At 35.5% G+C, this 17274-nt stretch overlaps 1 protein-coding gene across 1 annotated transcript in view; it reads right to left on the bottom strand.

The window, feature by feature from the left end:
• Positions 1 to 1254: 1254 nt before the first annotated feature.
• LOC112043431 (protein embryonic gonad) overlaps positions 1255 to 17274 on the bottom strand; it is a 158271-nt gene continuing 142251 nt past the window's right edge. The window contains exon 3 of the mRNA XM_024078838.2: positions 1255 to 5041. Coding sequence (XP_023934606.1) covers positions 4118 to 5041 — 924 coding nt within the window. The 3' untranslated portion in view covers positions 1255 to 4117. The remainder of the gene's footprint in view (positions 5042 to 17274) is intronic.

Raw genomic sequence — 17274 nt, 5'->3', positions numbered from 1 at the left:
AGTCTCTACTGTATGATTCTTACACTGCATCGATACCATGACAGTAGTTCACAGTAGCTACACAGAATAATTTAAAAATGTTTAACTACCCCCGCTCCACATGTTTGTCAAACAAAATTCCATCTTACGGCTTTCCGAATAACTGCCACCATTGCTTGCTTTGTACGGTATGAATATTCAAATCCACAGATGTTATATGTATACGCCAGCAATGGAAATGAAGTTTTGGGAAATGCTCAACTTAGTAGTCGTATGAATATGTAAAGAGTTGGTAGTGTTACTTACTTTGTGTGTGAATGTTGTTTCTGATTACCAAATCAAATCTTTACTGGGAAGACGATTTACCTATTCATTGTCTCTTGTGGACTAGAAACTAAACTCAGCGGACTCTCTTGCTAATGTAAATGTATTGTTTTTTATTTGAAAGGTCCTGGGTTCGATAGAATTTTGATTATTTGAATTAATCAATTAAATTTATTTATTTGAAGTAAACATGCAATCAATTTTAAAAGTCGATTATTTCGGTAGGTTGTGACTACTACTGGTGTGGAAAATAGAAACAAAGCTTCGGCTTTTATAACGTTTTGTAGAACATATTTAAATCAAAGTATTCTGGAATCTTATATAAATCTAGTTCAAGCATCCGTTTTCCCTACTACCTGCAACGTGTGTATCTTCAAGTCAAGAGTAAACAGGCATCTTCTAGGCAAGCATGTTCCATCGACATCGAAGGCTAGAACTTCGCTTACTATCCGTCATGATTGTAGTAAAGCGCTATATGTAAAGAAACCTCTCAAAATCTGTGCTGGGTAACATTATTTATTTATCTTTTTTTTAATTTTTAACAAAAAATTAAAAAAAAAGATAAATAATATACAAATATAATACAAAACACTATTAAAAATTTATAAAAAAAATAAACCCTTCCGCCGCGGGACATTTGAGAGCCCAAGCAACCGGTCAGGTCTCCAGAGTGAGGAACCTCCTCACAATACGCGCCGTCTCAAGAACCACTGCCTTCTGTATCCGACTCTTGATCCAAAAGTTAAGTAAAAGCTTCTTAAGGTGTTGATCGAAGCTATTCGCTATAACACCATTGACTGAAACAACTATCGGAACAATAACAGTTGACTCAACATTCCACATGGCGGTAATCTCGTGAGCAAGGTCCAAGTATTTTGATACTTTTTCTTTGATTAACATATTATTAGGGGTATTTTCTATACAAAGGATCATACAAATAAAACGTTAACACTCAAGGCACTCATATTTTATTTTCCTCTCAAAAATATATTAAGATTTTATAAACGTAAAAAAAGTATATAAAAACACGTCGATATAAAATATTGCATATCACACTGATAACAAACAACTATAGTTCATAACTTACGTATTTCAAAAAGTTCATAGGAATTCGTATTATTATATACTAAAGTTGAGCCATGTTACATATATATTAGGGTTGGAGCACACATGATACTTGTTTTGGAGAGTTACGATTTTGCAAACATCCATGCATTCATACTTATATAGCTTGACAGTGTGGTTGATGACACTCCCATGACATGCGGGCGACGGGGGGAAAGACTGCGCGAGTGTGAGATGCATCAGTAGTGGGTTTTTCATTCATCGCTACACGCCGGACCGTGCGGACCATCAAGAGTGTTACGAACGAATTTGCCAAGCTATAGCGCTATGTGGCCTTTGGGGACTTTATTTGTATTCAGTATTTATTTATTTTTTTAATTTTTTATTTAACTTTCCACTCCGATTACCAAAAAAAGTTTACACTAGAAATGTTAAGGTGTGGTAATTGTAAGTGGCGAATAATTTAAGAATAATAGTAACAGGACAACTAAGTGTGATTTATGTTACACAATGGTTAGGCTTAATTTCAACATGTATTTTTTGTAGAATAATAAAATCAATAAATAAAATAAGAAATAAAGTTAGTGGCTTCACTAATAGGCTAATAATAGTAAGGGATGACTCTACAATCTTTCCGATTAGAATATATAGATTTGTGTCCAATAGTACCTAAATCGTTGGGCTAATGTTGTGAATTTAAGCGCTTTGTCAAATCATAGGTGTTTGTCAAAATAATTTGACAATTAGAGGCTTTGAAAAGCATTAAACATAGCTCGATGTAATAAAGTTTGACAAGCAAGTTTATCAAGTATGTTTGATTGTTTCATGGCCTTAGGCGGATCTTTTATCGAGTTTCCGGAAATCAACTAAATTACCCACCGGCGATGCTGAAAGTATCACATGTGCTAAGCCCATAACATGGAATTAAATCGTTAGACAGCTATGTTCTGACACGGGAAACTATGGCACTGTTTTTCTATTTGTCCATCCGTGTCGTTTCCGCCTTACGATTCCGCTCATTCGCTTAAATGAGTACACTCATTTGATGAAGTCAAATGAGTGTACCCATTCACTCTACATTTAAACGTCTCGCCAAGGTTAGGACAAAGGCATATCTAGCGATTTAAATAACATTGTCTATTATAACAAATTCACTACAATTATGACTATTGTACTGGTTACAAAAAATATTCAATTTGATTAAAAGTGCCTTTGCACGTGGCGATTTCTGTGCAGTTTAAAATGAGTTTAAACCCAATAATATCTGTCGAGTCGTGGCTAAGTAACACTATGTTCAAGCAAAAGTACGTAAACTTAGCGCCACCTAGTTTAAAAATGCCCGTAATACATACTTTGAAACATATTTTGCGTGGAATTTATTACAATTAGACTCAGTAAGCCTAGTTAAAATAAAAGTTTTACTCTATCTAAGTCAGCCGTTGACGGTCAATTATACTCACGTTTTCGAAGCACAAACGGCAGCGAAGACGTTTCATAAGTCGAGCCGTCATGCTGATCAGTTATAGTCGTGGGCGCTGCAGAAACGTGAGAATAATTGTTCGTCAATGGCGTTCATTACAAGTTAAACATATAAGTGTCGTGCAAAGACAAAACTAGACGCTTAGAAAAATATTGTAATGAGGAATTTATGCGTATTGTGAACACTAAAGCAATATTTTTCAGGTATATTATTATCTGCTTGAGCATAATTTTTTACGGAATGTATAAAAGTATAAAATATCTTTAACAAACTAAAACAATCAACGAAACAGTTAACACGAGGCAAAACACAAGATTATTTATACAGGATGGCTTATTTTTGCTGGCGCACTGCTTTGCTAATACATCCTAAAAATCTCCTAGTTTTGAAAAAAGACGATAAAATTATCAGTTTTATTTTTAATATTTGAGCAACATAAAAAGACATCCTGTATAAGAAAAAAGAATACAAAATAATATATCCTAAAAAGTCCTTACGTAAAATGACTCAATCAACTGGCCTAATAACTAAAATAAATACTTAGATAATTTTTTTTCAAGCAAACCATCTAATATCATACAATAATAATTGATTCTCTAATTTATTTGTACATTTTCAATTTTGAGCTTCACATTCGACTGGCCGTTATCCCACTAAATTAAACTAATATGGTAATACATTAAAAAACTGGCATAGTTTTACAACTGGCACAAAATGTCTTGTGATTTTTTCTAAAATAACAAAACAGCGTAGTATGATGCGTCATATTTATCAAAATAATATTTTAAACAAAAATATTTTTTAAGTACTAAGCCTCGACTTGGAAAAGTTACATTATTACATTTGATATGATCAAAATTGTACATAAGATCATTTAAAGGCACAATAATTTATTTTCAACTGCTTTTTCAAATCTTCAATTAAGTATATTACTATGACAAACATCAAATCCGCACATATGACACGAAATAATTATCACTTGCCACTCCATCTACATCGTATTAAAATAGGTGAATATCTAATATCTACAAAATAAAAATAAAATAACATTAACATTATGGTAGTAAGATCAGGTAATCTAACAAGGAAGGAATGTACGGATTACTTAAATACTGTATGGCAGAGTATTTTTAATATAGAAATTAAATTGAAACGACTTTAACTAGCTAGGAATAAAGACCAAAATATGTATACACATAAATAACAATATGCAATACATGGCTGTGATCGATCACGAATAATTTAATACTAATTTTGAAATAACTCCGTTTATCCAGTCATTGGGACTTCCTCCACGCGTTTTGTGACAAGACTCAAATCCAGGGGATTTTTCATTATATCTTTACCATTATCATCGTTTAAATCGATGCTCAATTCGGGTTCAGAATCACTGACTTCTTCGTTTTTTGGACTTCTAAATAAAACGGCAGTAGATTTTATGGATAGATCAATAGGTTGATCCTGCTCAATTGCTACTCCCGCAACTGCGGGGGAATGTAGTAATAAGTCACCACCGTTTCGACTTTGCCAAGCTATCCCTGATGGTATTGGTCTAATATTCTGGAGTGGCGATGGTAGAAATGGAGCACTTCTCGGGGAGTAACTGGGTGACGCAGACATAGGACCGAACGGCGATGACGGCAGCATTGATGGTTTTCTTCTTTTCAAATCTTTACTGTGATTTCTGATTGCATGTAATCGGACATCCTTTTCGCTGCTAGGTGACGATGCTGGTCTAAAAATGCTCAATCCGCTTGTGCTCCTTGAGCTATTATCGTCTTCTGGGTCAGCGGATGACGCACCTGAGTCTGACGGCGATGCGCTCTGCCGCGTCACTTCTTCAGTGTAAGGACTCTTTTCCGAACTTTTATAATACTCCGCTAAAGCGGCGGCCGGCAAGATATTCGTCGGTAAAAAGGGCGAATTGATCGAAGTGTTAAACGTGGGCGGTGATTTACTTGTCTGCATTTGATGCATATGTTGCTGCTGCTGCTCTTGTAAAAGGCAATGTATTTTAAACCAGTTCGATCTTCTCCCGTACCGCGAGCCCGATTTGGACATGCCGACTAGCAAACATTTCCGTAGCCTGCATGCCTTGCAAGCCGTCCTGTTTTTCTTATTGATGACACATTCACCATTGTTCTTGCATTCAGAAATCGAGGACAGGTTATTGTACGTCCGCCCGAAGAACGACTGTAACAAGAGAGAACGCTCACATTAATAAAGGAAAATTAAAGAAGGGCATTCGATTTTAGCAAAAAATTACGGCACCGATTTCATAAACGCGGCTGCATTAATTTAGTGTAAAATATCGACGGACTTCCGTCGAGTGCGCATAAAAAAGAGTAATTTATATGCCTTACAGTTAAAGAGTTGCATGTTCATGAGATCGGACCATCTCTGCTCGGAATTAAAAACTACATTTTTCAAAAAGTCATCATAAAGAGCATTTCGGGGAGAATCGGAATCTGGGTCAGCGCAAAGAAGGCTGTATCTCACACTTAATATTGCAGATGCACTCTTGCGTCCTGTAGCGCCTTTGACGTAAGTAATGGGAGTGATTCTCAGATCTTTTTCGGATAAATTTCGTTGTTTCCCCGCTGGGATCGACCTCGCCTCATTTCTTACTCAATTAAACTCATTCAAAAGCGTAAAATATGTGATTGTGCTACAGTTTCGCCGAGCCTCAGTGTGGTCGGTGCACTTTTTGCACAAAATTATGATCTGTCACATTATTTTGGGATTATAATAATATTTTTTATTGCATATTGCTTGTGACCAAAACCTTGTTTGAATCCCTGCCCTTATATTAAATTTCTTTTAGGATTTGCATATTTTTGGCCTTCTACATTTCCGTTAATAACAATTAATATGACTGTTGGATTCCAAAGTTACGAGAAATATCCTCAATATGATATTCTACTTATGAGCATTTTATTTTAAATTGCTTGTGAGAAATATTATGATACCTAATTGCGCAAAATGAATTATTCGATGTTCTGTGTATAAATACATGGACCCAAGTTAGGTAAGTATTGTAATAAACTGAATATAATTTTATTCCAGTTGATTGATACGAGCATGTAAACTAAAATCTTGTAAATAAATTAATATTACTACTAGCATATAAGAGCGCCCCTAAATTACTGGTGACGTTATTGTTCAATAAAAATATCTATACTAATATTTTAGAAAGGTAATGTTTCTGAGGTTGTAGGAGGTAATCTCTGGATCTAATGAACCAATTTTAGAAATTCTTTTACCAATGGAAAGCTACGTTATTTGTGAGTACCGAAGGCTGCATTTTATCCCCGTTTTCCCACAGAAACGTTAACTACGCAGGTGAAACCGCGGGGCGTCTGTTAATATTTAATATTTTAAAACTAAGTGTTAAATAAAGTGTATATTTTTTGTGAACTGCAGAAGATTTTCGTAATTTTTCTGTGTCTATATGTTCATAGATTTAATATATAATCTACCGTACTATGAATAAAACAAATGGTTCTATGGTTCCATAATTACCAAGAAGCTGACAAATTGGAGGTAATTTGATAAAACTGTACCGATTTAGATAAACATCGCGACAGTGGCAATAACGCCTACAATCTGCATTTAAGGAAGACGTGCAATCAGATAACATTAGAAAGAATAGATAGATAGAAAGAACTGGAATTAAATCTACGAAAACGGAAAAAGTATTGTTTGTATTTATCATATTGATAAAAAATTTATGCCATTATTCCTAGATGATATCCTAGTGTATCCTAGCGGCTTCGTATCGTGATGCTTGGAAGTCCCTACAAAAGGCCTTTGTCCTGCAGTGGACGTCCATCGGCTGAAATGATGATGATGATGATGATTTAGTTTATAATATGCTCCCAACCGAATTGGTTTGCCCTAAGACACGTTATTTGTAAGTGACATAGGCTATATTATATACCCTTATTCACATAAACAGAAACTACGTGGGTCGGGCTTCGGCTAGTATTATAAACAAAGAGAAAAATTTGTAGTTTTGTATCTTATCAATAAACTCAAAAACTCACTTAAAGAAAGCTACATTATCTGGAAGTAACATAGGTTTAATTTAATTGGTATTCAAACGGGAATGTGAACTACGTGAGTAAAACCGTGAGGTTTCGCTAGTAGGCAATAAAAATAGGCTTATGGAAAATGTCCAGTACTTTGCAAAACTCATGTAGTAATAATATGAGTCATTAGATTAGAAATTTGAGATAAGCAGTCGTTCGTTACGGGCGCGGATCGCGCGTTACAGATACGGCGACGGGCCTCTAATTGAGCACCGTTTTACGTGACTTGATTCACTTCTGTTACGGGAATGTGTGTAGTCCGAGAGACCACCGCACAACTCTGTTATCATCATCATCATCATCAGCATCAGTCATTATGCATTCACTGCTGTACATATGCCCCTTTTAACCACTGGCATATCTCTCAATAAGTTCAAAGTTTTTATTAAACGTAAGCCTATAGAAAAGTTGTATTATAGTGTTAATGATTACGTAAACGACAAAATTGCTTGGAAATGAAATGTATTACATTACAGGCTACTTATATACCTATTGTTAAATGGTGATAAACTAAAAAAGGATAAACCTGGCTGAGTTTGTTGTGGGCTCTTCTCGGACCAAGGGGCGTCTGGTACCCTCGTAACTTTAATTTTAAGTTTTCAAATTATTATTATCACCATTATCATAAGTTTCATATTATTACCTGACATTTCGAAAGAGATTGTAAACTAAGCCTGTTTGAAACAAATGCCCGCCTATTGCCTTTTATCATCGACGCCAGCCGCCGCGGCGTACTTATTCAAGAACCTTTCGAATCAAACGACCATCGGCAGTCCGACATCCATGACCAGCCTTGCCTTTAATTTTGTTTTACTTTTTTTTTAATTTTTGAAAACAAAATTATTACAACTGGTTTCATTGCACTTCAATGACTTACGAGACGCAGCGGTTATTCAATTACGTCGTGTATCAAAATCTGTAGTAATATCGTTTATATCTGTCACTTGGTAGAATTGTTCATTTAAGCAATATAAAATAAAATAAATGTTACATACTTATCGCAAAGTACCACGACAAAATGCTACTCGTATGTTACTTTGATTCCGTTTTGCTTTCGCTTACAGTTTTAATTACTTCAAAAAGCAAAAGATTCAATACGTTTCAATATTTTGTAGTAGTCTCTAAGACTATTGCGATAATTGTGCGAGTGGCCTTAAAATTGTAGGTACAGATTATTTTTTTTTAGAAGATTAGTATCTAATAAGGCGGCTTTAGTGAATTATTTTTTTTATTCCAACAAATCTATGTAACGGATGGCTTTACTTTATAATTTGTAACATTTTTTAAAATCTCTTACTAGCTATATTAAGTTATTATTAAGCAGACATTTTATTTTTCCGATCTAGGTGTAAACACAGAAAACATAATATGATTAGGTTTAAAAATATTTATTCTCATAAATTACTTAATCGCTATCATGAGAACATTATCTTTTAGTTTAAATTAACTTATATTATTACTTCGCCATCATATTTTTGTTATTACTTACGCAGTGCATTAGTTCAATCATAATTACATATGATATTATATATAATATGTATTCTACTATGCTACTTCAGTTTTGATAGTACTGAGTGAGTTTGCGTTTTAAATTGGAAAAGGTCTTTTTACCATAAGTTGTCCAGGTTACAGGTAAAGTAAGGAAACTAGCTCGACGAGTTTTATTTTTCCTTTTTATGAAAATTATAAGTGTGCAATGTGCATCGTCTTTTAAGATTTTCTAACATGCTACAAAACATTTTCATCAATTTTATTGCGTCTATTATAGGTACTACAGGGTAAATCAAATTTCGTGTTCACACAAAAACTATAACGTACTTAATCAAAATCAAGCTGTTAGAACTAAACAACACATGTACCTACTACGTTTTATCTACAAAATCATAGTTCCTGCGGGATTTGTAAGAAACTGAATTTCACGCGATCGTCCGCCCATTTTAAATTGTAATAACAGTAAATATAACGAGTATCGAGATCAACTTATACAGTAAACTGTATCGGTTTTGATATTATTCACGAAATATGAATAATGGATCGCTGTCACGTCTCGTTACTGGTGTCGCGCCTAAAACAGTGCTGCACGATTGAGCTGACTGCCTAGATGTCTATCTGAGCGCGATAATTGTATTGAATTATGAAATTGAGCCGTGCTTTTGTTTTTGTTATGGACGAGTGGTGATAAGTGGAATCTATACTAATATTATAAAGAGGAAAACTTTGTTTGTTTGTTTGTTTGTCCTAATGTTGTAAAAATGTTCTAATTAATTGTAGATTTTATAAATATCTACAAAAAAGTCCGGGACACACTATACCTATCTATGTCGAGTGAGGCACAACAACCATTCTTTACTTTAAAAATATTGTATGGTATGGGTAGGGTAGGAGTAGGGGTAGGGATAGGATAGGGGTAGTTGAAAGTTTACATCGAGTTTCACGCGGACTAAGTCGCGGGCGTCCGCTAGTCATATATAAATGTTTGATTTAAGAAATTAAATATCTCAAAGAAAAACATCGCGAGGAAACCTGCATACCAGTGAATTTTATTAATTCTCTGCGAGTGTAAAGTCTGCTATTCCGCATTAGGCCAGCGTAGTGGACTAATTAGCATAACCTTTCTTTATGAAACTGCTCAATAGTGAGCCGAACGCATATTGGTTATCTATACTAACATTATAAAGATGAAGAGTTTGTTTGTTTGTTTGATTGAACGCGCTAATCTCAGGAACTACTGGTTCGATTTTAAAAATTCTTTCAATGTTAGATAGCCCATTTATCGAGGACGGCTTTAAGCAATATTTTATCCCTGTATTTCTACGGGAACGGGTACTACCTGGGTGAAACTGCGCGGCGTCAGTTAGTTAGTGATATTTCAATGTACTTATAATATAATGAATTGTTGTGTATGTGTATTCCATTCTTATGGGAAAACTCGGTTGATTGTGGAAGAGCTTTTTTAGTACAGAAGAAATGTATCAGGGCGCTCCTTGGTGATTAGATGCTCCACAGCTGCAGACCCCACTTCTTTAGTTCGTCCTACTAAACGCTAAATTCTAAAATAAATTAATAGTTCTAAAATAAATTACTTTTAACGTGATTTGTACGCAATTTTGCTTACGTAAATTTTATAATTTGTACTATGCTATGATTTGCGTGTTTTACATCATTACCAAACACTTAACACTAACTTCAAGCAGAGTCGTTCCAAAAACGTTCTTTACGATCCAGACAACCGACAATGCTTCCCGAGCAACACAATCACAAGCTACACAGCGTCTTCGCCGGCGAAGACGAGGTCCCCGAAATCTAATGTCACCCGGACGTGGGTTTTCTAACTCACAATCTTGGGGGCGTCCGGACTGATTCACTCAGGTCACGGTTACCCCCTCCCGAACGGGCCTCTAAGCCGAGGTCCGAGTCACATAGGAGACACCCTAAGAGAGTCTTTCTGTCCTCTATCTTTATTTCAGCCTTCGGGTCTCATCAGGCAATGCTTCTGCGCTCGACCAAACCCCCCGGTGACGCCGTAGTGGTCCCACATGGAGCCATCGGCACTTACTCAACACGAAAAAAAAAATCGTTACCAATATTATAAACAATGAACACCTTAGTAAGTGTGGGAAATTGTTATTTTGATCCACAAACAGCATACCTACTCGGTAATGTAACGGAGTAAACTGTCTGTCAGTCGGAGGCGCGATTAGTCTGTCAGTCTGTTTGCTACGAAGGCCTTGATACTGATGTAACACTGTAACATTCGCAATTTGAGTTACCTTGAATGTGAGCTTTTAGGTAACGAGGTTTGATGTTTTTATTTACTATTTAGTTGTTTTGCTGCGATGTTACTCCATAGAAACTGAACTAAGTAAGTTCTTTTTTTTTTTGTTCAATTATTCATAGTTTAATTTTATTATAATTAAGTTACTGTATTGCAATACGTGCCGCGTTGCAAGAACACCAGCACATGACTATGGGCCCCGTACGGGTTCGAAACTAGTTGGGCATACTCCGACGTTGTATCACGTGAGTTTTAGCCGTGTTTCATAAACAATTGTTACATTCATAAATAAAAAGCGCATTGCAGGAGGTGTTCTTAGCGTGATCCACGAAATTTGTTTTGGTGTATGCACCGATAGGCCACTAAAATCTACTTAAACCAAGTGGCTATAAAATAAAAATCTGAACAAGTGCGATTCAGACTCGTCCAGCGAGAGTTCCGTACGTAGGGACCATTATAAATATTTCAGGAAACGAATTGTGCAGTTTTGCCGAGCTTTTCCCGATATTTTTTATTTAAGATTTAATTACAAATGTATAGTTTGAGATTTTTTCTTTGTAGTTAAGGTTTCTATAAATTTGATTTGCCTCATAGTTTATGTTTGTCGATTTCCTTTGAGAGTGTCGGAATATGCGTTTATTGCTGATTTTTTTTTTGACTTGATACCTCCACGAATTTCCTTAATAAAGGGTCTTGACAGATAGACGGGCAACAAAGAGATCATAGAAGGGTTCTGTTTTTTGTTTTTACGTACAGAACTCTAAAAATTCAATCAAGTGTAGCGTGGAATTTACACAAAGTCGTTACGATCAAGTAAACAAATTGATCCGATGGCGAGATATCGTAGCGGTAGGAATCGATGGTGTCCGTCACGTGTCAGCGGCGCAGCTCAGTGGGTATGCAAATGAGGTGAAACAACCATTGCGAGTTAACCCACTCGATTTATGTGACCGCCGTTGATATACGTGGTAGCGAAGATACACAGTTCCTTGTGTCTGGAATACCCTTTATGTCTGTGTTTCCTTTGTAGTGTTTAGGGCGCAGTAGGTAGTTACACATACGAGTAGGTACTTAGATGCGTTCTGTATTTTTGAGCTATTGAGGCTCTAAGCTTTTTTTTTATTTAGGTTGTATTGGTTGGTTAGTTTTAGGTTGTATGCCTTTCAAGCTACTGTCGACTAAATTAAACGTCGTTTAATTTGACTTTGACTACGCCTAATTATTATAAACAGACGTTCGCAACTTCATGTGTGATGAATTCTGTTTTTCACGAAAATATATTTTCGGGATAAAAAGTAGTCCATGTTCTGCTGTTCCGATTTAACTCTTTATACTAAAACTTATTACAGTTAAGCATTCTAGGCGTGAAAAGGTCATAGACGTTTCGCATTTACAATATTGGTATGGAACTAAAGTTATCTGGCCGAGTATGGCTCAATGAAAAAACGTAAATAAATACTTTCAGTATTCTGTGATTTCAATTTTCCAATACGTTATAACTTTAGAATTTGGAAATTGTACAAAGAATTTCATAAGCAAATACTATTGCAGCCTAATTCACTAACTTTTTAAAATATTTTTTGAATAAAAATGAAATCGTCGGATTCTGTATCAATGGCGGATGTTTTGTAGTTTATGCTTTGAATGAGACATGAAAATTACAAGAAATTTGTGTTTCCATTTACTGGTTTTGTAGTTTAAGATAGCCTGATGTTACGATAATTCGGTCCAAGTTTATGTCACAAAACACGACACCTTGTTAACTTTATCATTCTAAATATATACATACAAATATAGTGAGTACATCTGCCTGTATATTTTAATTATTTTCATTATGTATAAAACTATGACTATGACTTAGAACAAACAAATGAAGTGAACAAACAAATGTAAGTTCAATTAAATACTATAATTATATATTATAATAAAAAGTAATTTTCGATCTGGTAACGCGAGGGTAACTATTATAATAATTGCCTCTAAAACTATTCAACTCATAAGGTTTTATAAATTTTAACTTTTTATATTATTTTAACATATCCCTAAACGTTTTGTTTAAAAGTTTTATTGTTTTATATAATTTATATTAGATTAGATAGACTATGAATCTCTGTAATAATCTCTAGATTAAATAAAGAAGAGCATAAAATGGTGTTTAACTTGTTTTTAAAATTCTCACAACTTTAAATATATTATAAATATATAAAATGCACTCATATTTTATTAACCCTTCTAATATGCAACCGTTATATAATAATTTTATTAGAATATGAACGTAAAAAAAAATATTATGATACTTATAGTCATGATCAATGTTTTATGATAAGACAGTTAATAAAAACACAAACCCTTGTTGTTCCATAGATTAACCAATCACGCCATACTCTAATTAAAACAGCTCAACACAAAATGTTACGGCTATTAAGGCAGCCATTATACGATAAACAATATTCCCGATCAGTTAGTGGCCCATTACTCCGCGCTAACATGTACTCTGTAATCAAGATTGTGCTAACTAGCTTGTCGGTGTACGGTGGGCGCACGCTTTTTATAATGTAACCAGAGCGCCGCTAGTACGCGTTTATGATTAGCGACGTTTGCCCAACTATTAGTGCTTACAGATCTTACGAAAAATTTATAAGCAAAATATTTGCAGCTCCTATATCTAATCGGACTGAAGGATATGGTCCAAAATTGTATGGAGCCCAGAATCCAATATGAAGTCAATGTACCCTGGCGGAAATAAAAGAAAATAAAATTTTCGACTATTTTTGAATATAAAAATCTACGAATTTAATAAATCTTACGAAATAATATTCTTTCTGTCCCAAGAAATGCAACACTAATATGTGTAACAATGTGTGTCGCACAATATACTTCCCTACAACAGGTTTTTACTGAGAGGTGAGAGTTTAAAGCATGGGGTGTTTGACGACCTCCGTAGCGCATTGGTATGAGCTGGGGATTTACAAGGCGGAGGTCCTGGGTTCGATTCCCGGCTGGGCCAATTAAGGTTCTCTTAATCGGTCCAGATTTGGCTGGTGAAATGCTCTGGCCGTGGCTAGTTATCACCCTACCGACAAAGACCTACCGCCAAACGATTTAGCGTTCCACTATGATTTCGTATAGAAACCGAGAGGGGTGTGAATTTTCATCCTTCTGCTAAGACGTTAGCCCGCTTCCATCTTAGATTGCATCGCCACTTACCATCAAGTAAGATTGTAGTTAAGGTCTAACTTGTAAAGAATAAAATAAAAGAATAATTTCATAGCTACTACACACACTATTAGTCTAGTCTCTTACTTACTTATCGCATCTTCATCATCATTATCACATTATCAACTCACTGCTGAGCTCAAGTCTCCTCTCAGAATGAGAAGGGTTAGGCCAATAGTCCACCACGCTGGTCCAATGCAGATTGGCAGACTTCACACACGCAGAGAATTAAAAAAATTCACTGGTATGCAGGTTTCCTCACGATGTTTTCCTTCACCGTTAGAGACACGTGATATTTAATTTCTTAAAATGCACACAACTGCAAAGTTGGAAGTGCACGCCCCGGACCGGATTCGAACCCACATCCTCCGGAATCGGAGGCATAGGTCGTATCCACTGGGCTATCGCGGCATCGCCTCTTGCACATCCTCAAACGCCAGGCGCAATAAAAGGCACAAGAGAAAACCATAGAGCAGAGAGAAAAATATTATAAAACGCTTCATTATTCAGAGGCCGTGAGAAACATCGCCACGCCCACACGCACAATCGAAATTCTTAGAACATTTGTCATAGTATATTATGTGAAATATGGCGGTTCAGAATCGTATGGACGAGCCGAATGTGTGGCGTTATTTATGGCACCTTTCCACGCGATCTGTGCTGAGACCAACTCGCCATTGATGATGGCGTAAAGCTGGCAATTATGGTCTGGCGAGTTCGTTGATGACACTCCCATGATATGCGGGGGACGGGGGAAATACTGCGTACGGGAAAGTGCATCAGTCGTGGGGTTTTCACTCATCGCTACACGCCCCCCGGCCCGCGCAGACCATCGGGAGTGTTACGAAAGAAGATGCCAAGCTATAATCTCATATCCACGGTTCTACAGGATTGAAAGAAACTCGCATGGCTTAATTTTTTTAAAGCTAACTATTGCATACCGTAATATGTACTTATAGCTTACAAAGCAGACTATTTATTTTTAGAATAGTTCTGGTAGTTTTGATGCCTATTCATAAGAAAAAAAAAACAAATAAATAATCAAATCTTACCTTAGTTGGAGTCGATAGGGAAACTACTTTCTTTTTTTTATTCTTTACAAGTTACCCCTTGATTACAATATCATCTGATGGTAAGTGATAATGCAATAGATCTTAGATAGAAGCGAGCTAACTTGGTTTCTACACGATATCGTACCGAAACGCTAAATCGTTTGGCGGTACGTCTTTGCCGGTGTTAACTAACCACGGCCGAAGCCTCCCACCAGCCAAAAAGTGGACTATACTGGACTGTTTTAAAAATACACCAATGGAAAGTTATATTACCAGCGAGTAAATTAGGTTAAATTTCATACCCGTATTTCCACGGGAATGGGGACTACGCGAGTAAACGCGGATTTAAAAAAAACTTTTACCCCTAGAACGCTACGTTATTTATGAATGTTATATTTTATGTCCGAATTCTCATGAGAACGGAAAATACGCGAGTAAGCGTGGAATCTGCTAGTATTAACAAAAGCTTATAGACTTTTTATAGTAGGTACAAAATCACTCTTAGATGGTGTTTAATAAAAAAATATCATAAATACAATCTTGTTACTTAGATATAGAAACTGGAGCAACATACCGTCGTTTCGTGGTCGGTCCGGTTATTTAGTAAACAAACATATTTTTTAAAGATTACATAATTATTATGTAATAGAACAAAACATATCTAATTACAATATAGAACAGTCAGCGGCAATTAAAACGTTTTACGGCGAACTGTCAGACATAAGTGGTTCGTAACACAGCCATAAATTACAATTCGACAGAAAACAAATGAAATGGATCCATTAAAAACCAAATTTTACGTTTCTGGAGAAAAAAATTGTATCGTAGTATTTTGACCTTTGCCCTGGTCGCCCACTCTTTGTCTATGCAAATCAGATGCGGATAATATTATGCGTTTGTCCCTTTATTGTATTTGTATACGTAATTTTATTCATAGGCAAAGAGCTCGTAAATAACTTTTACAATACTCTTTTTTATCGTCGTTATAAAAACAAAAAACTGACAAAAATTTCGAAATTAATATTTTTAAGAAAATATATTGTGCATTTGTTGTTAATGGGTCAATAAAAATGGCAAACATTTACAACATTTCTAATACCTGGATCTAGAAATAAACACGCGAGCAGATTATTTTGCTGTCAAACTATTTTCTTAAGAGTTTGATTATATTATAACAACAATCCCGATTACCAACTGAATTAAAATACATATAATACTATTTTTTTTCTAGGTTTATAATTATTTGAGTTAAGGTCATGTAATGCATTTCATGGATATTTTATTTTGATTTAAAATTACTTGATCTTTTACCTGTAGGGCTACAAATTATCAGCACTTTATGTTTCTTATTTAAATGACAAAAGTTTTAGATTAAACTAGCGGACGCCCGCGACTTCGTCCGTCCGCGTGAATCTCGATGTAAACTTTCAACTACCCCTACCCAACGCTACCTCTACCCTACACTACTCTACCCCCTACCCTACCCTACCCTACACCTACCCTACCCTACCCTATCCTACCCTATCCTACCCTACCCCTACCCCTACCCTACCCCTACCCTACCCCTACCCTACCTCTACCCTACCTCTACCATTTCCTGAAATTTGCTATAAACCTTACGGAGCCCAAGACCTTTCCAACGAATGCAAAACCGTGGAAATCGGTTCGTGCGTTCTGGAGTTATAGCGTCAGGAAGGAAAACCCGACTTATTTTTATATAGTAAAAAGAAGATTTTACGTTAAATTCGCCACTTCCTTCAATTTTATTAAAAAATGTAGCTAATTTAGATTAAACTACCACGGCTAAGCTAAGGTACTAAAAATAAATATTTTCATTTTGTTTAAACAGTTAAGACAAATCATTCCCAAGCTCTTAGACAATTCTGTGTAAAAGGCCGGTTTGATTCTTTAGCAGCTTAGAAATATTTAGTGACAATAAATTTTCTTAGGTTGAAAGGTATTATAAAAACATCGTGCTTTACCTATGACCTGTTACTCTCACGGAATGCCTTTGATGGCACATAATTTGTGTGAAGGGACTGTTATCGACATTATAATAATTTGTTTAATTTCGAAAGAATTTCAACCAGAATAGCTAATCTTATTAGCTAGCCATCTATCCTGGACCTATTTTATTTGCATAAGTATATCAATTATTATTATGCAAAGAAGGGTATAATCTTTATCTACGATTATTTTCGTTTGTGATAGAACTTATTATAAGCGGTTAAAGTTTCTGTATGACGCCGATAACTTATTGGTTGCTTGCTTAGCTGTCAAAGCGAAACTTGA

This window comes from Bicyclus anynana, chromosome 15, assembly GCF_947172395.1.
Source record: "Bicyclus anynana chromosome 15, ilBicAnyn1.1, whole genome shotgun sequence".
NCBI lineage: Eukaryota > Metazoa > Arthropoda > Insecta > Lepidoptera > Nymphalidae > Bicyclus > Bicyclus anynana.
The sequence above is the reverse complement of the archived record's forward strand: the minus strand, read 5'-3'. Positions and strand labels throughout refer to the sequence as shown.